Source organism: Gracilinanus agilis, chromosome 3 (genome assembly GCF_016433145.1).
Source record: "Gracilinanus agilis isolate LMUSP501 chromosome 3, AgileGrace, whole genome shotgun sequence".
In the NCBI taxonomy this organism is placed as follows: domain Eukaryota; kingdom Metazoa; phylum Chordata; class Mammalia; order Didelphimorphia; family Didelphidae; genus Gracilinanus; species Gracilinanus agilis.
The window spans coordinates 592850651-592872664 of NC_058132.1; the positions used below are offsets into that span (position 1 = coordinate 592850651).

The 22014-nt window shown below is 37.3% G+C and overlaps 2 protein-coding genes across 5 annotated transcripts in view; one reads left to right on the plus strand and one right to left on the minus strand.

The window, feature by feature from the left end:
- Positions 1-14075, minus strand: part of NUFIP1 (nuclear FMR1 interacting protein 1) — a 39799-nt gene extending 25724 nt beyond the window's left edge. The window contains exons 1-5 of the mRNA XM_044667433.1: positions 13769-14075; positions 9259-9344; positions 7300-7398; positions 5817-5879; positions 5262-5338 (exon numbers count right to left, since the gene is read on the minus strand). Coding sequence (XP_044523368.1) covers positions 5262-5338; positions 5817-5879; positions 7300-7398; positions 9259-9344; positions 13769-14015 — 572 coding nt within the window. The 5' untranslated portion in view covers positions 14016-14075. The remainder of the gene's footprint in view (positions 1-5261; positions 5339-5816; positions 5880-7299; positions 7399-9258; positions 9345-13768) is intronic.
- Positions 14076-14250: 175 nt separating this feature from the next.
- The window catches only part of GPALPP1 (GPALPP motifs containing 1), a 36843-nt gene continuing 29079 nt past the window's right edge, over positions 14251-22014 (plus strand). For 3 of the 4 annotated variants that reach the window (XM_044667436.1, XM_044667437.1, XR_006505757.1), the window contains exons 1-2: positions 14251-14441; positions 19047-19188. In XM_044667436.1, the coding sequence (XP_044523371.1) occupies positions 14357-14441; positions 19047-19188 (227 nt within the window). In that variant the 5' untranslated portion in view covers positions 14251-14356. The remainder of the gene's footprint in view (positions 14442-19046; positions 19189-22014) is intronic. The other variant, XM_044667438.1, reaches the window with a different exon arrangement.

Consider the following 22014-nt stretch of genomic DNA (forward strand, 5'->3'; position numbering starts at 1 on the left):
GTTTCCTTATCTGTAAAATGAGTAGGTTGGAAAAGATCATTTCTAAGATTCCTTTCAAGCTCTAAAATTATGATGCAATGAAATATAAAGAAAAATCTACATTTCACCAGATCCTCCATGTGAACCCTCACACTTAATGATTTCCTTTTTTTTTTTAACCCTTACCTTCCATCTTAGAATCAATACTGTGTATTGGTTCTAAGACAGAAGAGTGGTAAGGACTAGGCAATGGGAGTTAAGTGACATGCCCAGGGTCACACAGCTGGGAAGTGTCTGCGGTCATATTTGAACTCAGGACTTCCTTATCTCTGGGTCTGGCTCTCAATCTACTGAGCCACCTAGTTGACCTCCTACTTAAGTGATTTCAATGTGAAGTTAAGGTCCAATGGAAAAAAAATTCTGATAGAAGACTCAAATTATTTGGTTTTAGAGGACGATTGCCACTTAAAAATAATTAAGATAGACTGAGTCTAAGAAGTAAAAAAACATGGTTTTACAAAATAACTAATACAAAGATTTGGGGTATGGACATTAAAATATATTTTTGAGAAAATGAAGCAATATGAAGCAATCTTCAAAAAATTTCTATCAGTCAAACACATGTATGAGAAACTAAGAGCATATGAGAACGCTCATTAATTAAGTGCCTCAGAAATGACAGATAACGGAAATACTCTGAAGATTTTCAAAGGGTGTCAGATAGATAACTATTTGGTTTTTAAGACCTCAAGAAGAAGAGTCTTTACAACTTACACCTTGGTAATTAGCACTAGTTCTGGTACTTGGAAATTCTGATTGAAAACAAGTTTAAAATATTTCCACCTAAGGAAATCCAGATATATCTGGCACGTTGGTGGAGAACACAAGGCTGAGGTATGGCTTGGAAGGGCTTGAGGATGGGAAAAAAAAAAAAAAAAATGAACATTTTTTTTTTCCTCCTGTCCTTATGGAGCCAACACAATTTAATTGAACTGATAAAAAATGGCTGAAGACAAAGCAATTTATCAACAAGTGTGAATTATATTTGAGCCTATACTTTTATCCTTTCCCAAAACACCCATTTCTAGTTTCCAACACTAGCCTTCAGACCTAGTTGTCTTGAGAACTTGGGGTCACCTTTTAATTGAATTGAAATGAATCCATCATATGAGCAACTTGCTGGTAAATCTGCCAGAACACTGGACACTGGTCTAGTTCTGACATTTGCAACCCTGTTTAATAGCCAAATCACTTCATGCTCTAAGTAAAGATTGCTGTCACAAGGTCCAGTCTCATAGTAAGAGCTAACATTTAGATGGCACTAAGTTTTTCTTTTACATAAACTACCTCATTCTATCCTTATAATGACACTATGAGATAGGTTTTTATTATCATCCTCATTTTACATAGGAGAAAACTGAGGCTGGCAAGGCCTGATAACTCAACCAGGGTCACAAATCTACTAAGTAGGGAGGAGGAGGGATTTCATCAGGGGTCTTCAAGACCCCCAAGTCCAGTATTCTAGTCACAATATTACCTAGCTCAGATTTTGCAATCTTACATTGAATTCAGCATAGTAGGAAGAGGACTACACTGGAGTCAAGGAACCCAAGGTCCAATTCCAGCTTTGCATTTATCCTCCAGGTCTCAGTTTAAGTACCTATAAAATAAAGGGGCTAGACTACAAGATCTTTAAAATTTTCTTCTAGCTTGAAATCTTCCTTTGATCAAGGTTTAGATTGACTCCTGGCTCAAAAGTTTACAGTGATGGCCTCAGCCACTTCCCAGCTGTGTGACCCTGGGCAAGTCACTTGACCCCCATTGCCCACCCTTACCAATCTTCCATCTATAAGACAATACACAGAAGTACAAGGGTTTAAAAAAAAAAAAAAAGTTTATAGTGACTCCCAAAGACCCATTTAACATCTAAACTTCCAATCCTTAAAGCTCTCCTCCAATTTTCTGCCTGCATGTTCTTTATAATTTTTCCTCCAGTTTATACCCACCTGTAAGACCAAGATACAAATGCATGAATGAAAAATGTATGTCTTCAAAATGTCTATCACTATCAATTAAAAAGTGAATTTGATATCCAAGAGCACTTGTTGCACAAAACCACAAGGGGGCAAAGTCTGCATTAAAATGAAAGAAGTAACTTCAATAACAAATAATGTTTTAGACCATGGCTTCATTTGGCTTTTTCTCTGTGGTTGTCATGTAATGAGAATTGTGTTAAAAAAAAGTGACAGAAATGCTATTAGTTATTGTATTGAGCATAATGAGTCATATAAAAAAGGAAAGGCTTGAATAATTCTTATTCTTAGCTAAGTCTCCAACAAATTACAACTTAACTCAATTATACACAAATTCAAACAGACCTAAGGAAAATATTTTCTAAATCTAGACTAACAGTCTTGAGTGTCTACTATCCAACAAGATTCTTCAGAGCTAGAAACTGCAGATACAATGACATGTAAGATGGGTAGAAAGTGGCCTCTGGAAGTTTAAAATCTAATTGAATAATAAAATCACATACATGAAGAAATATAATATTCTAAAGAGTTTCAGAAGAGGGTTATTGACAATTAGCATTATATTCCATAGTTTTCTACTAAAGGGTTAACTATGTAAGAAGTATCTGTTCCAGACAATTCTCAGAGGAAGAAATTAAAACTATAGTCACATGAAAAAATGCTCCAAATCACTCATTAGAGAAATACAAATTAAAATTCTCAGATTTTTTACCTCACATCTATTAGATTAGCAAATGTGACCAAAAAGGAAAATGATAAATGTTGAAGGAGATGTGGGAAAATTGGGACACTTTTGGTGGAATTGTGAACTGATATAACCATTCTGGAGAACAACATAAACCAGGCTAAAAGGGCCATAAAACTATATATATATACCCTTTGACCCAGCAATACCACTACTGGGTCTGTATCCCAAAGAGATCAGAGTAAGAGAAAAGGTAAAGCCTATACAGAAAAAAATTTAGCTGTTCTTTTGGTAGTAGCAAAGAATTGGAAACTGAGGAGTCATTTATCACTTAGGGAATGGAAGACCACTTTATTTTACTTTATCTATAAAACGGGGTGTTGCTCTTGCCTACCATATGGATATTGGGAGAGAAACATTCAAAATGGATCTCTTGGGACAGCATGGTGACTCAGTGGATGCCTGGAGGCAGGAGGTCCTGGGTTCAAATTTGGCCTCAGATACTTTTTGAGCTGTGTAACCCTGGACAAGTCACATAACTGCATATGTCTAAACCAGGGGTCGGCAACCTTTTTGGCCGTGAGAACCATGAACACCACATTTTTTAAAATGTAATTTTGTGAGAGCCGTACAGTGCTCACAGTGCGCGCTCCTGTAACAGCGCCTGAAAAAAAAAAAATTGACTTTATGGCTCCTGCAGAAAGAGCCATACGTTGCCGACCCCTGCCCTACAATATTCTGGGTTTTCTGTAATCAGCACAAATCATAACCAGAAAGAACTCTTCTCTTTAAATTGGACTCTACACGGGACACTCTCCATGACAGTGGTTAATAGTTAGGGTGAGCTTATGTCTCTCCATTTTATGCTTCATTTGACACTGATTATCAAAGGAGGTTCAACAAGGCTACCTTTGTTTCAAGAAATATTTTGTTCTCAATCTTGTAGTTCCTTTACTTTTTAGTCAACTATGTTACTGTGCAGATGGGGCGTACTATAGAAAATCATTTGCAAAAGCCTGTCTGTTCCCTTCTCATATTTTTATCTTGGACACCCCTGACACATATATAGCTTATCCTCATAAAAATTGTATAAAGGTAAGAAAAAAGGCATCTATGTTAGTAGTTGCTAATATCCTCTTCATATTCTTTTTTTTGGAAATAACCATAACTACCAACATTTCCTATAGAATTTAAATTGATATAAAGTAATCATTAAATATAAGGAGTTAAGAAAGCCCCAAAATGAACTTGGCTTAATCTCTTTACCAAGAAGAGAGACACAGAAGCCAAGGACAATACTGGTTTGAAATATAAAAAAAAAAAAGATTGCTAAGAATGTAGGAGGCAAATTTCCCTTTTTTAAATTTTAAATTTTAAATAGTATTACACACTAGAAAAATCTCATTAAGATACTACATATATGGATTCTGACAAAAACTCACAGAACTAAAAAGAGTATTAGATGCCACATAGTCTAACCCCCTCATTTCAAAGACAAAAGGTTAAATTATTTGCCTAAGGTTACACAGGTAATTATAGAGTCAAGACCAGATCCCAAGTTATAACTCCAAGTCTAATGCTCTTTTTAATCCACAAGAGTAGATGTCATTATTTTGCAAATATATGAGAAGGGGGAAGCAAGGTAGCATAGCGAATAGAATATAGGGCCTGGAGTCGGTAGGACCTGGATTCAAATCTGGCCTCATATACTTTCTACTGTGTGATCCTGGGCAAGTCATTTAAACCATTATTAGGAAAGAAAGTAAGGGTTTTAAAATAAGAAAAACCCAAGAAGCATTCTAGCATAATACATATATTTAATTACTTCATAATAGAAGAAAGGCATCTGTTATAATTGAAAAAGATGAACTTGGAATTAGATTTGAATTTGAGCACATGGTCTGATACTAGGTATTACTCTGCAGAACCTAACTGAAACCTTTGTTTTCTTACCTACCTCACAAGGCTGTGACAATGAAATGTCACTATAAGGTTAAAAATGCTATGTAAATGTAGCAGGACTAGTATTTCTACCAGTAATATAAATAATAAAATATAAAGTTGAATTACTCCTCCTCCCAAATCTAGTAAATACATGCAATAGTTGTAGTTCAGTTGTTTCAGACTCTTTGTAATCCCATTTAGGATTTTCTTGGCAAAGGAATAGTTTTTGCCACTTCCTTCTCTAGTTCATTTTACTGATAAGAAAAATGAGGCAACCAAGGTTGTGACTTGCCCAGGATTACAGTTAGTTTCTGAGGACAGATTTTAATTTGAGAAGATAAGACTTCTTGAATCCAGGTCAAGCACTCTATCCCATTGTACCACCTCACTGCCCATATATAATAGTACCACTGTAATAAAACCTATGGATTTTGTCTTCCAATATTAGCCTCCCAGCGTTCTGATTGCTTTTTTATTCAGTAAATTAGTTACTTGTCTTAGTTATCTAGGATCGAATTTCCTGGGTTCTAAAAATGATACATTAGGCCCATTAAGTCCAGTGAAATTAATCAATCTGAGGCACATGGCCTTAACAGCAATACATTTAACCAATTACTCACTTTCTTCTCTCTTCCCTCCATTTTTCAATCTCCTCTGGAGTATCTAATTTTATCCGTTTGGCACCAGGACCATGCATCTAAGAGGAAAAAGAATGTTTTCAATGTTAAAATGAGTCTGCCTTTAATTATCAGAAATTTCATTTGTGTGCATAGGAGCAATGGGGTCTTCATATAGAAAACCCAGTTCAGTACCACACACAATAAAAAAGCTATTAAATGAGCAGCTTTTAGTCATTTTTCACATTGTGATTTCACCTAATGAGTTGTTTTTGGTAATGATTAATCTAGTGCTGCTTTACAAGGAGAGATTTTGACTAGTAACGAGATTCAGCTAGATCATTTTTACAAAAATCACATGCATGCATTCCATCACTGATGAACATTAAGCACCCTATGCATCTTCTTAATTTGACAATGAGAGTAGCTGAAGGGATAACAAGACTAAGAATTTAAGTATAAATATGATCCATCCCTATGCCATAATTACTGAAGAGTTGGCAAACAACTGAAGAAAGAGGTCGAACCATAACTTACATTATGTAAGTTATAACTTACATTTTTCCAGTGAATCTGAACAATCTTCTCATGAGCACTAAAACTGCAACCGTCAACTGAACACTGCAGTAATTAAAAAAAAATTGTTACTTTTCATACGAATGTATCCTGCTACAAAACAGATATTGCCTATATCCAGTTTGTTCTTAGTCAAAGAAGCTATTCAAGATAAACCTTGTTATCTTTCAATGTTTCAGTCAAGGGCAGAAGAAATACCATTCCAGAGTAGAGATGTTCAGAAAAGTATCCATATACTGAAAATAGATAACAAGTATGGGAAGAGATTTCTTTCTCTGCCTGAGTGCCAGGATCATTTCGCAAAGAAAATTAAAAAATGTTGAATGGAGCTTAACCCCTTAGTCAAAAGGGATGGCCTAAAGTGGCATTTAAAGGGAGTCTGTCTAAAACAACTAAGATTTTCCCTTGCCTTCTCACACATGGTGATAGGGTTAGATTGGTGTTTCATTTAATAAAGTATTTTTGGGTAGGAGTCACACATAAGATTTTGTGGTAACCTTATGGTTACATCGCAGATGGGATACCATCCATGCCAAATAACCCAAAGCATGCCTTCTGTAACACATTAACAATTTTTTTTGGCTCTGGGCAAAATTAAAGATAGTCATGGCATTGGGAAAGAAGGTACCAAAGCACATTATAGAGCCTGATAGAAGAATCAGGCACACCCCAAGGCATTTTGGACATGGAAATGAATATAACAGCTAGTTAATTACAATAGATAGCATTCACACAATGCTTTAAGTTTTACAAAGTGTTCTCATTTGATCCTCACACACCTTGGGAGGTAATATGTGAATATGAACAGCAAGATTTTTTTTTTAACTCCTACTTTTTCAGTATCAATTAAAAGACAGAAGAGTGATTTAAGTGATTTGCCCAGGGTCATAAAACTAGGGAATGTATGAAACCACATATGAACCCAGGTCCTCCTGATTATATAGGCCTGAAGCTCTATTCACAGTGCTATGAAACTGTATTATTTTTAAAAACACAAACACAGTGTGATAATACATGTATAACTCAGATTGAATTGCTTGCCAGCTGTGGGAGGGAAGAAGAGAGGGAGACAATTTGAATCAAATAACTTCAGGAAACTTATGTGGAAATGTTATTAAAGTAAAAAAATAAAATTTTTGAAAGAACACAAAAACAAAAAGTCCATCCACCAAGTTCTCACCTACCCAGTACACCATCTGCCTGGTCCCTAAAGAAATGAGGCTCCCCAAAATAGGGGGCATGGCCCAAAGCATACTTTCAATTTGTCAAACTTTGTGACAGCATGACATTAGACTACTCTGCTAATTGTCTAGAAACTAGCAGAGTATATTTATCAAGGTTATCAAACTTGTAGAAGTAAAATTTGAAACTATTAAAAGGTAGAAGTAAAATATGAAACTATTAAAAGGTACAAAAATAGAAAACTATTCTGAAAATTAGGGATCAGTCAGTAAAGAAAACTTACTGTTCTATGCTGAGAAATGTGCTCATCATATTTTTCTTGATTTTTAAAGCCACGATCACAAGTATCACAATAATGCGTATAAACTGGCTCCTTATTTTTCTGTCAGTTAAAAAATAAAATAATTGTTACATTATTTATCATTCCTTAAAAAGAAAACCTCTAAAAAACAACACCATCAAAAGACTTTCAACTTCAGAACATGAATGACAACTAGAAAAAAAAGAATTAGAAAAATCATTATTTTGATTAAATGCTATTCATACTTAGAAATTTTTTTCCTACTTTACTGTCTACCTGCCCCAAACTAACCTGTATTTATTGTCTACATGCTGTATATATTTGCATACATACATACTGTCTCTCTCATTAGAGTATGAGCTCCATGAGGACAACAGGCTCTGTTTCCACTTTTTCTCTGTATCCTTGGAACCTGGCAAAGTGCCTTACATATAATAGATAATAAATACTTGTTGATTTAAAAATAAATTCTAAACATGGTTAGAATTTTGAAAGAAAGATGTTAAGGAAAAAGATAAACCTTAAAACTTACAAATTCATTTAAAGAAATTTCACTCATATAAACCAAATGACTATGTTTTAAATAGCCATAAAAAAATAAACATTGGACCCCTTGTAACAGGCCTAAAATAAATTAATTTCAGTTGAACAGAAGCTAATTAGATGGTAATAAAGAAGTCTGTAATCACATTAAAATGCCTTCTGAATTTCTATGCCCTTAGATGATATACAGAGAATCTGTGGTTCTAGGAATACAAAGGAAAAGGGGAGAATGATACTGGCAAAATGAGACGTTAATGCGTACATAATTTGTAGGTCATTCAATTATGTGTAAGAGTAGCACAAGATTGAAATCAGTATATTCTCTCAGACAACATTAAAAACAATAAAATCAAGGTGAGAAAAATAATGTTTCCTCCCTTTTCCCCAAGAGTTACACTGTACGACAACCCAGAAAAGACAGAGAGAATGGAGCAAGTCCCAATTTGGACTAAACCCTGGATTTCACTAGTGAAGGGAATTCCAGTGAGGAAACTACCCTCTAACAATGAAGGTTAGCAAACACTCTGCCTGGAGTGTTGTGTCTAAGGTCATAATGTGTCTGAGGAGGGGCTTAAACCCTGATCTTCCAGATTCCAAGCTCATCTTTCTTGCCACTAATCCAAAACAAAAGGAATCCCTGAGTGCAGATTAAATGCTTTCATATTTTACCATTCTATAATTAAACTAAGGAGATTACATAGCTAAAACCCATTTTTTAAAAAAAGGCTTTCAATAATTCAATAGTAGAATTGTTGCAAGTAAATACATTTAGAATTTACATTAAATTCATTACTTATGCAGCATTTATGTAACATTTTTATGTCATTTTATATAGGCTTTCAAATTAAAATTAAGCAAATTGTACATACAATGTACCCAAGTACACAATTAATTTATAATTTGAAAGTTTCTGTTTAGTAGTACCTCAAGGATATAAGACATATTATACAGATTGGACAGGTTGAATCTTTACATAGTATTCATTAAAGGAGCTTAGTAAAAAAAATAATAATTATAAACTCTGCCCCACAAAACACATACATTGCCCACCCCCCAATTATCTGAACAACATTTACGTAATGTTTAAGGGGATAAGCACCAAAGTTGGCAGAAGAAATCCAATCCATATTTAAAAAAAAAAAAAGCAAAAAAAAACTTGGGGCAGCTGGGTAGCCCAGTGGATTGAGAATCAGGCCTAGAGATGGGAGGTCCTAGGTTCAAATCCGGCCTCAGACACTTCCCAGCTGGGTGACCCTGGGCAAGTCACTTGACCCCCATTGCCCACCCTTACCGCTCTTCCACCAAGGAGCCAATACACAGAAGTTAAGGGTTAAAAAAAAAAAAAACAACTTTACCCAGGCAACAAAATGCCTCTCTCTGAAGACTTATCTTTAATACCTTTTGCTTCTGTTTTCCACTCTGTTGATTTTTGAAATTTCTATTTGATCTGTCATGGTTTTTCTTGGGGAAATGATAGTTTCTGCCTACAAAACAAAATGAGAACCTTAATTACTTATAATTATCTCTAAACTACACATCACAGGGTATCTGTTAAGAAGCAGAGATTGTAAAACAGAGTAGAGAAGTTAGACATAAAAAAACAATGATTCCTCCTTCTGGAATATATTAGTTAGGTGAGATGGTATTTCCACCAAAAAAAAAAAAAAAAAAAAGATTTCAAATTCAAGCCACTGTTAGAACTGACCCATCCTCTCTTCATCCTTGAGACCCTTGTTCATGCCCATCTATCAATCCTCTGAAGATCTACCTGAAAAAAAGAAGCCTTCTTCTGCTTAGTCCTCCATAGATACCAGGGCAGCTGATGGCCTGCTGATCATTATGATTCAGTGGCTTTTACAATCATACATTTCCTTAATGATCTTTTTATGACAACTTTGTAAACAAGACATTCTGGTTACATGATGTATAGTCAGTCAACTCAACTCTGTGAAGTCCTTTTAAGTCATCGACAATTTTGATACTTCTAAAAGCAACAGTAGCAACTGATGTATAAAACCTGACACTTCATGGTTTGCTGTCCTAGAATAGAACCAAAAGACTATTACTGGTCTCTAAGGCAGTGAATTGCTTGAGTTCACTGAAAACAGTGTAATTTCTCAAATGTGTCCCAACCTGCTTATGTTTCTCCTATTTAATGCTGTTATCAGTCCCTTGTCCATCTACAGCGTCCATCCAAGACTGATGTGTTTATTAACTAACTTCTATAACCTTAGCTAATGGATATACTTCAACTATATATGAGTTACCGTTATCATTATTAACATTGTTTTTTTTTTTTTTTAAAAAACCTTACAAATGATACTAAGAATTGGTTCCAAGGCAGAAGAACAGTAAGGGATAGGCAATAGGTGTTAAGAGCCTTGCCAAGGGTCACCCAGTTAGGAAGTGTCTAAGGCCAGATTTAAATCCAGGCTCTCCCATCTCTAGGCCTGGCTCTCAAATCACTAATCCACCTAGCTACTCCATTAACATATTTCAACTTGGTTAGTCTTCAATTGGAGGCTGTTGATGGTGCAGTGGCACTAAACCTGGAGTCAAGAATACCTGAGTTCAAATCCATCCTAAGTCACTTACTGACTGTGTGACTCTGGGCAAATCTTAACCTCTCTTGGCATTTGTTTTCTCATCTATAAAATGAGGATAACAACAATACCTATTTTCATAAGGTTGTTGTGAGGATAAAATAAGTTAACATAAGTAATGTGCTTTACTAGTCTTAAAAGTACTACATAAATGCTAGCTATTTAGCTATTATTGTTATCTTATAAAATTTTCTATTTCAGAAGTAATCTTTCATCTATAGGAAAATATATCTCCTTCCTCTAAGAAGACTATCTGTGAAACTGTGACTCTCTACCGTGCACAATTGTCCCTCCCTTTAAAAACATAAAGGAATTTTTTATTTCATTATTAATTCCTCCTCACCACCATTTCCCCAGTGACCCAATGCTAAAATACTTTGCTTCCTCCATCACATAACTGGGGCAATGAGAAGCTGACTTGCCCAAGATCACATTAATTACTGTCCCTTTGCTTCTGTTTGACTCTGTTTTTTCTCCTGTAAAATGAGGATAACAGCAATCTTCTCCCAGGGTTGTTGTGAGAATCAAATAAGAAAATATTTGCAAAGCACTTAGCACATAGTAGGTCCTATGGAAATGCTTATTCCCTTCCCCCTTCAATGGAACAACTCATTTGGGTAGATGTGGGGTTCACATTGGCTACAGTCACATTTATGTTTAGCAAAGTTTGGACAAGTAGAGGCAGGAAACAAGGAAGCTTTCCTGCAGAAAGTCAAACAAGAAATTATTTGTAAAATACTTAGCACAGTGTCTAGCACATAGTAAGTATTATACAGATGCTAGCTAGCTATAATTACTGTCATTATTATTATTATATCAGCCCTTGGGCTTGAGGTATGTAACAGTGGGGAAGATTACTTAAGGGACCTGATAAAGTCCCTTTGGAAGCTTTGGTTATGATACAAGCAAGACATCACTGAAATGAAAAGGAACATATGATAATTCAGTCAATGACTAACGAGACTGCATTCTTTACGGATTTTAAATGAGTGCTATTATTTTAGCTTGTATAAAAGATAATTCCATTGGGGGTAGTGAGGTGACTCAGTGGAAAGAGAGCCAGGCCTAGAGAAGGGAGATCCTGGGTTCAAATGTGGCCTCAGATACTTCCTAGCTGTGTGATCCTGGGCCCTACCACTCTTCTGCCTAAGAACACAGTGTTGGTTGAGACAGAAGATAAGTTTTAAAAAAAAAAGACAATTCCATGATTTTAATTCAGATAATCCTACCTATCACTGTCTGCCCAAATGACATCTGTTACTGATGAATTATTACAGAAACAGTCACCCTGCATCCTCTTTATCTAAGCCTTCTTTACTATATCATACTTGCTATCATATATACTTAACTCTTAATATACCATTTAAGATCTGACCCATGAATTTTATGCCCAGCCTGAGTTGTTCAATTAAAGATTTAATAATATTTAAAGAACACTTAAATGTTTTTGTTTCATTTGCATGAAATTACTATTCTCTCATAAAAATATTTAGTAGAGTAGCACTTAACTCTACAATTAACAAACTGCTTCACTGAACCAGAGTTAATCAGGGTTAAAGCTAAAAGGGACTTAAGAGAACCTTTGATTTAAAGGATTAGGAAATAATCCAATCCCTCTTTTTTAAAAGATAAAGAAACCATGTCCTAAAGGAAGGTAAACGACTTGTCAAAAGTCACACAAAAAGTAGGAATAGACCTCCTAATCCTACATAAAATGTTTCTACTACAGCAGTCCTGTCACACAAGCTATGCCTAGCCAAAGCTGTAACATCTTCTCAAGGGTCTTACAATCAACATTTCATTAAAAAACAAAAAACAAACAAAGAAAAAACACCATTGCAGCTTAAGAGTCTTCTATTATTCAGACATTTAAACTCTCTTCCCACTCATTTTTCCATCCCACCACTAATACTATAAATTAGAAGAACAGAATGGTGTTTATTATTTGGGTTTCCATCTTCTATGACCTAGATAAAATTTCCCTGAGCAAGTGAAGGAAGTCTTGGTTAGTAAATAGACATTAAGCCAACAGAGGCAGCCCATTAATGTAAATGAGCACTAGATTTACAATAAGAGTACATGGATCTGTATCCAGACCAAATCACTCTATTCTTCAGTTCCCTCATCTGTTAAATGAAAGGATGGTTCCAAATGATGTCTAAAATGCTCTAAATTCTATGGCCTACAAATAAAAAAGACTTTCTAGATAAATGCAAAGAAAATAAGTGGAAGACTAAAAATGTAAATAGGGACGACTGCTGATCTTCAAATCAAAAGGGAGAATTACGGATTTCAACTGAAAAATGGCATTAATTCCTAAAGGTTAGTTTTGTCTATCCAAAAAAAAAAAAAAAAGCAAAAGTTGCTGGGAATTTTTTTATCACAGATTTAAAGCAGGAAAGAATCTTGGAGGTCATGAATCCAACTCCCTCATTTTGTGGATGAAGAAAGCGAGGCCCAGAAAAACCGAAGCAACTTGCTTAGGGTCACACATATATTAAGGGGCTCAGGTGAGAATAAGAACCCTGGTCTTCCTGATTCTGTCGCCAGCACTCTATCCACTTACATCATAATGTTTTTACCTCAAACATTGACTATGAGTCATAACAACTGTGAATGAAGTTCTCGTCACAGTGAAATTAGCAACACCTCATACTAGGAGGAAAAACTACGAAAAACACCCCTTTGTTAGGCAGCATGGTGGGTGCACGTTGGCTTTGGAGTCCAAGGACTTAGATTCAAAACCATTTCTGAAACAGAAAGTGTGGTCGTTTCTGTACCCCTGTACGTGAGACATTTAATTTCCTCATCTATAAAATGGAAGCATTGGATTAGTGAGAGAACGCTAGGTGGCAAAATGATGGAGCATAGGACTTGGAATCAAGAAGCCAGAGTTCAAATCCTACCGCATACACCTGAGCAAGTTATTTAACCTGTTTGTCTCAGTTTCTACAACTGTAAAATGGAGATAACCTCGCAGGGTTAAATGTGATAAAAAGTGTAAAGCGTTTGGCACAGCCTTAAGTGCTATACGTTAATTCCGTTCCCTCCCTCTACAAGACTTCTAAGTCCCTTATGATTTTAGCTGACTAGCCCCCATCCCAATTAATCCAAAACTGGGAGAGGGGAATAGCGTGTCAGCGAGAATGGTGTGGTTTCCAAGTTAATAAAACACGCAAGAATTTGAGGATGGGGTGGGAATTGAAGGGGGAGGCAGAATCCATCTTGGGGATTGGGGGTTGGGGAGAATAGGGAATGCAAGTCAGAAAGTAGCATCACTGTAGAGGAAAAAGCATATGGTTTACCTGGCTGTTGGTACCAGTGTCCCTGCTGAGGGTCGAAACCATCGTAGCCTGGAGCCGGAGCCCATGACCAGTCCCGGGCCGGCTGGAAGTCCCAGGAATTCTCTGATGAAGGAGGATGGGGAGGCGGCGGGGGCGGCGGAGGAGGAAGCACCCAAGATGTCCAATCTGCAGACCTGTCAGTCTCAAACCCCGGTAGCGTTAGCACCGGGGGCGGCCCAGGAGGAGGGTACCAACCAAACGGGTCCATGAAATCAGGCAGGACGTTTCAGCAGAGAAATTGTGGAAAGAGCGTCAGCCCGCAGGCAGCTCGCAGCACGTGGGCTACCCTCGGTGACGGCGACATTATGCGTCACTTCCTCTCTGGCGGTAAACACACCTCGAGACCAATGGCCGTGTTGTGACGTCATTTCTTCGGCGCCGGAAAAATTCTCCAAAGTCCTCGGATCGGGAGACCTAGAGGGTCTCTGCGCTTGCGTGGTGTTTAGTGTGTGTGTGTGTGTCTATATGTGTGTGTGTTGTGTGTCCTATTGATTGGGCGGAGAGGCTGGACTGCCCTCCCCAACCCCAAACCCCCAACCCTGGGCAGTGATGGCCAGGGACCTAATCGGCCCCGTGCTGCCCCCGGGCTTCAAAGCTCGAGCGACTGCGGAGGAAGAGCCAGACCTGAGTCCAGGTAAATTAGGAAGGGAGGGAGGAAGCGCGAGTCTGCCCCGGTGCCTCTCGGAGCGGGTAGGCCTGCTGTGTGCGGGGCGTCCAGCGTGGAGCTGGAGAGACCTAGAAGAAAACGAAACTGGCCTTGCCTTCTTGGGGCTTCTCTTACAGTAGCACGGAGAAACATGTGCAAGATGGAAAAAAAGAGTAGTTTTGTGCAGAGAGGGGAAATCATTATAAAGGGAGGGAGGGCGGTCAGGAAAGGCCTGCAGTGCAGAGCTGGGCTTTGAAGGTAGCAAGGGATTCTTCCATGGGAGGTAGGTGCTGACTATTCTTCCGATCCTCATTTTACAGGTAGGGAAACTGAGACAGTCATTAAATGACCTGCTCAGAGTCACACAGCCAGTAAGCAGCTGAGGCCGATTTGAACTCAGTTCTCCCTGACTTGATCCAGAACTCTCTCCAACTCCAAGTCCACGCCCCTCTCCTACCTGCGTAAGGGACTCCTTGTTTAAATACAAGAATGCAGAGGACGTGGATGCAATGAAGTTAGTTTAGCTGGAGCAGAGAGCATGTGTCATCCTGGAACAGTAGATTGTCAGCCAACTAGTATTCGAGGCAGCAGCTAATGCTAGACATAGAGATAGGAAGGCTTGAGTTCAAATTCCACTTGTCTGACCCTGGGCAAATCGCTTAACCTCTGTCAGCCTTGGTTTCAACTGTGAAATGGGGATAATAATAAATGATATAAAGATGCTTCCAAATTCCTTTCAAAAACATTGTAAAGCAAGGAGTAGGCCTATAGCCATTGAAAACAGTTTTGCTGACTACTTTAGTAGTTCTGTTTGTCCAGGTTGACAATAACTAATAATAGCTAGCTAGCATTTGTACAGCTCTCTAAGGTTTTCGAAGAACTTTACAAACCTCTCATTTTATCCTCTTGAATGAGTTCTTTTTCTGTTATTCCTAGGCTGTTAATACCTTTCCTCAGAAATTTGTAACACCAGCACAATGCCAGGCAGATATAAAATAAATGCTTGTCATCTGACTGGTATAAAGAATTATTAGACATGTTTACATAGTAAACATTTAATAAATTAAGGCCATATAAGAAAAGAGTTTAGAGAGCCTCCCTATTCTGAAGAAATTTCATGATCTTTTTATAGTGATCATTCCATTTGGTTATGTACCCTAATGTTGGTAACACTAGTCCCTCCACCCCTCAGATATACTCTTGGTTATTACACTTGCTCATGCTCCACTTCTCTTCTAAACTCTGCCCTATAGTTCACTAGTTCAATTCTACAGAATCCATCTCTAGATTTTGCCCATAATCCTTCTCTTTCACACATACTCAGTTGCTCCGATATTGTTATTCTGTAACAGAGATATTGTTATTCTTCTGAGCAGAACTGTGGGAAGAACTACAGATTTGTTATGTATTTCAGCTGGGACCTCGCTGTACCATAGAATCTGAACTCTTGGGTTTGGAAGAGATTTTAATATGATGTAACTAGTTTTAGTGTAGGATGCATAGCCATGCAGAGTATATTGCAAAATGAATGACTATATTAAATGTAAAAAATTAAGTTAAGGAAATAGTATAAGTTGAAGAGTCATTTTGTTTACAGTAGTTGTATAGTTACAGAGATTATAAAATAAATATTTTAAAGTTGTGCCATTGTGAATTACTTTTTTTAAAAATCTTCCCTAATTGACTCTGTCCCACTTTCCACAGTAGCTATTCCAGGCCTCTTACTACATACACCTCAGCCTCCCCTTCATGGTCTCTGGTCTATTCATACCTCATGCTGCCTTTCTTGCTATTCCTTATACAATACACTGTCTGTACTGACTGACCTCCTTACCTGAAATATATAGCCTTCTGACTTTCACTTCATAGAGTTCCTATAATCAATTCAAGTGCCATGTTCTACTTGGAGTTTTTCCTTGCCTGTCCCCAGCTGCTCATGCCTCCTTCTCCCCACTTCTTCCACATTCATTATCTTGTGTTTATTTTATGTTCATATGTGCATATTCCTCCCCCCAATAGAATATAAATTTCTTGAGGGCATCTGTGTCTTTGACTCTTCCAAATCTAGCACTGCCTGTTGTCTTTACTGTTCCTTCTTAAGTGTGAGAACTTTGAGACAAATGATTAATCTCAAGCTGCTACTACTAGAGGTCTTGACTTTTGACTTTTATTTAATCTCTTTTACTTCCCTAACACCTAGTACAGTGCTTTGCACATAACCACTTAGTAAATGTTACTGAATGAGTGATAAATCATTGGGTTTTAGAGCTGTGACAAAGAAAAACTTTCTAAAAAAATAAAGCTAGCAATCTTCTCCCACCTTTGTTCTCACCAATGGTAGTTTACTCAAATCAATTTGACTTGTTACTGTCTATCTCATATTGTGGTTCTATCCTGTTACATAATGGTTATTTCCTTCAATTCATTCATGGGCACTATAGAACTGACTTTACACTTTAGTATTCCTCCAATTCTTTTGTAACACTGTTTAGTATTCCTTGAGTATTAGCCTCAGATGTTAAAAGTAATAACTAATTAACAATGCCACAGATCTAGAAGACTTGATTTTACAATCTCCAACTATACAACTACTATAATGAAATTACTCATCAACCTATACTATTTCCTTAAAAGCTAATTTTTTACATTTAATATAGTCATTCATTTTTCAATATGTTCTGCATGGCTATGCATCCTACAGCAAAACTAGTTTCATCATATTAAAATCTCTCCCAAACCCAGGTGAAAAACAGCATGGTACAATGATGAGAAACCTGACCTCCAAACCATAAAAACCTGCATTCAAGTCTTGCCTGTGACATGTCCTAGCTTTGTGATCCTAGGCATACCACTTGCTTTGGAAAAACTCTGTTACTATAAGTTGTAGAGAAGGTGTCAACCTGCATGTCTAATGAAAGTTCTTTGGGAATTCCTTATACCAGTGAAAATGATAGGTCAAGGCCAAATCCAAGTAACTGTACTACACCAACCAATTTAGAATTAGCCTGTTTCCCTGAGATCCATCCTAGGTGATAGCAAAAGCAGAATATTGCTAACAAGTAGTACCTAAGGGCATTGTGTTTCAATGTTGTGTTATAAGGGGAAAGGGGAAAGAAAAGCAAGGAAAAATTTGAAGACGCATTAGGAACACAAATTTTGTAAACCAGGGAAAAGATTCATTCTAGTTTTATTGACTCAGAAAACTTAGGCAGCAAAAAAATCAAAATATTTCAGTCTAAAATAATTTATCTTAATTCTTAATCTGTCCTCTTTCTAGGTATTTTCCAAAGTAAAGTATTCATCAAACATTTATTAAAAGCCTACTGTGGGGAAAAAAAAAAAGCAAAAAAAAAAAGCCTACTGTGGGGGCAGCTGGGTAGCTCAGTGGATTGAGAGTCAGGCCTAGAGACAGGAGGTCTTAGGTTCAAATCCAGCCTCAGACACTTCCCAGCTGTGTGACCCTGGGCAAGTGACTTGACCCCCATTGCCCACCCTTACCACTCTTCCACCTATGAATCAATACACAGAAGTTAAGGGTTTAAAAAAAAAAGTCTACTATGTACAAGGATCATGCTAAATGCTAGGAATATAAAAATGAAAGACAGCTTAGTAAATTAAGGAATTTACATTCTACTGAAATTTAGGACAGAATCAAAAATAAAAGATTAAGGGAAATTCTGTCAGATTTTTGAAGATAGCAAAGCAGATAAGCTGTCAAGTTCATTGTGTTAAGTATGTATTGAGAAGTACAACTACACTGCTAAGTAGATTTTGGCATATTGTCATCAATGGATTGTGCACAAAAAAGAAAAGAAATTGTAAAAGACACATGAAAAGAAAGTAGACTGATCACTTAGTGAGAGAAAGGGAAAACAAATGGCTAACCTGAATATTACATTCAGTAATCACAAAATATTAACAGACAGAAGATCTTCTGTTCTTTGGAAAGATCTCGTTGAATACTTCAGGGATTTGGAATTTCATCAATGTGTTCACTTCACTGATGCTGATTGCAACCCTAGTATTATTTAGAAGAGCTGATTTGACAAAAAAAAAAAAATCATTACCTTGCAGCCAACCTGGTGATAAAATTTCCTGTAATCAGCTTGGCTTGTCCTTGAACAGCCTTGGCTGTTGAACAGCTTGGCTGAGCCTGTCAAGAGTTTATACTCCTATGGTATAATATTGGAATCTCTGTCTGTGTGTCACTATAAACATCACAGGAAGATATTAATGAAGGTCCTTCTATAAGGGACCTCATTAACAGGTTTAAGGAAGGACAAAAGCAAGAACCACAGAAGATAAGGCCCTTTCTGGAAAGTGTGCCCACATGAATGAAATCTCATATCCACCAAAATACAACCACTCTTAGATGCTGAGACCCCAAAAGGATGAGGTTCTTGCCCTCTTAAGAGTTTACACTTTGATTGGGGCTGCAAATTGAATATATATATGACAGTAAACAATACCAGATATTTGTCAAATGCCAAAATGAATGACAGACAGTAAGCATTGTGTGAGGGAATGAGAGAGCTCATGATGGTTAGGAAAGCTTTCATGAAGGTTACAGCATCCCTAACAAATCTTCTTTAGTTGCAGGACCAGCACTGCCCCCCAACTATAAGAGCAGTAGTTCAGATTCATCATCCAGTGATGAAGACAGTGATTCACCTTTGCCACAGCAAGGAGGAAAGGAAGATTCTGAAGAGGAACGTGACACAGGCCCAACCCCAAGGTCAGTCATTTTGTTCATGAGTTATTTAAACCAAGGTTTTTCTTTATAGAATTGTCTGTAGTAGAGCAGTAGAATGTAAAGACATTTGGGAAAAGGACCCTACTTCTGAATTTATAACTGCTTCCCTATACTACTTTTCTGTTCCAGTCCTATCTGCTTTAGTCCCAGCTCTAAATGGAGCCACTCTAAACTCTAAAATTCATTCACGCCCAAGTGTAATTGTGCCTTAGATCATTTGAGTACCTGAAACTGTTGTCTATAAGATCTTAAATTCTATAGTTTCCCCCCCAGAGCATGATTTCCTGCCCCTTTTCTAGCTCTAATAGTTTACTTCTGAATCAGTTCTTTGTTCTCGGTTCATCTTCTAATCCCTTAATCCCTCATGTTGTCCGTGTTTTTGCTTTATTTCCCTCCTGTCCTGGGCTTGAGCCATTTCTATCTCTCTTCACTGCTTGTCCTATTCTGGCCCTTTAAATCCCCAATCTAAGGTTATTCTCACTGGCTGCCTTCTTCACTCCTATTCCAAAATATTTCCATAGGAACTCAGGAAAACTGATTCATTCCATGATAAGATTCATGCTTTCTGACCTCCTTCACTTGCTCCTCCCTCTCTGCCGGGTTCCACACTGTAATCATTTTTACTAATTTTCTGATTGATTATATTTGCTTTCCATTGGTGCTGTTCCATATCTCCTTCTCTGTCTTCAGATCTCCAATTAGACCATTTCTCTTATTCTCCCCACCCCCAGTCACTTTTCCCATCTCTCAGGAAATGATCTTACTTCATACCAAGAAAATGGAAGATATTAGTTATGAATATCTTTATTTTCTGTCTAACATAATTTATAGCTTCTGTGTCCTCATCCATACTGTCTTTCCTTTGATATCAGAACTGAAGCTGCCCTATTCCTTGCACACATCTCCAGTGTTACCCTTGATATCATTTCTTCTACTTCCTCTTTCCTCTTTAGTCTTTATCTGTCAGCATCTCTTTCTTGCTGCCTATAAGCATGTTACCTCCTCCCCCTCCATCCTAAAAAAAAAGCCATTCCTCTATCCCTCAAGCTATCTTCCCATATGTCCTCTCTTCTCTGCTAATCTTCTGGGGAAAATAGCTATGCTTTTAATGCCTCTATTCCCCTACCAGTCTGTCAGTTCCTCAACACTCACTGCTAATCTCACAACTAATGAAACTGATCCTTCGGGTGTCACTAGTGACCCAGTTGTTAGATCTAATGGTCTCTTCTTAGACTTTGTTCTCTGTGATTCTTTTGTAATATTTGACACAAGTGACTCCCACTTTTTAGTTGGACTGTTTTCCCTCCTCTGGGATTCTGTGACACTGCTCTCCCTGATTCTTTTACTACTGGACTCGCCATTTCTTCTCTGTTTCTTTTGATATTTCTTTATTATCCTTTCACCTAAGTATCATTAATCTTCTCTCCCATCAAATCCCTGGTTCTCTTTTTTTTCTACAATTTCAATTCAACAAGCATTTTGTAAATGCCTATTATGTGCCTAGAACTGTGGCAGTCACTGGGGTACAAATTCCTTCTGTTAAAGAGAGTCTTACTTAGAGGGAAACAGCACATGCACAGAGGAATAATGCAAAGTGTATTCCAGATAAATACAAAACAGTTTAGGGAACAAGGTATAGAATGAAATTCTCCCCCTTGACAATTAGGAAATGCCTTACAAATCTATATAACTAGTCCAGGTTTCTCCCTTCACACATCTCCAGCTGCTGGCTGAATTACTGGCTTTTTTGGAACCATAAACTTAACATTATCATTTGAATTAATGAAGCTCCCTACTGTTTCTGCTTCTAGGACAAACTACAAATTCCTTAAAGCATTTAATGCTTTTCACAATCTGGTTCAGCTTCATTTCACACTAGTTTCCTTGACACATTCTATATTCCAGCCAAATTAGACTACCTGGTTTGTTCCTATTGTCTACTATCTGTTTGTTCTTGTAGCCCATGAATACAATGCCTTTTTACTTAATCTCTGCCTATTGAAATCCTTCCCTTCATGGCCAGCTCAGGTACAAACTCTTCCAGAAGGCCTTTTGTATTCTGTCAGATGAAAATAACCTCTCCTTAAATTTTCCTAAAATTTTCATTGGCATAAATTTCTTCTTTGTGCCTCTATCACATTCTACTATGTACCATATCTAAATTTGTGAATGTGTCATGCCTCCCTTATTATGATTTAACATTTAAGGGCAGAAACTGTGTTTTTTTATATTTTTGTTTCCTCAGTGCCCAACCCAATGCCTTCTGTACAGCCATACAATTAATGTTTGTTGTATTATAAATGCACACATTCCCCTTTGTGGGAGGAAAGAAATAGCAAGCAGAAGAAGCACTAGACTTGAAATTAGTAAACCTGAATCTAGTTTGGTCTTTGCCAGTTGGGCTATGTGATGTCGGGACAATTCAACTTTTGGGGACCTTAATTTCCTGGGTCCCCTCCAACCTCAAAACTCCCTTGAGTCTCCCTGAAAGAAATGGGAGAATAAAAGAACCCTTAAAATTGTTTTATTATTGAGTTGGTTCAGCATGAAATGCTAATAATGTTGAACTCTGAAAAACAGAGATAGTTTTTCCTTCCTTCTAACTATCAGGTGAGGATATCACCTTTGAAAAAAAATGAGTCCATTCAAAGAGCCCTTCCATTCTATTAACCTCAAAATCCCTTGATATTATCCCTCACTCTTGCTCCTTTTCTCCAGCCTCTAACTCTTGTCCTGTTCTTCTCCATGTGTGATCAGAACTCTCTCTCTCTCTCTCTCTCTCTCTCTCTCTCTCTCTCTCTCTCTCTC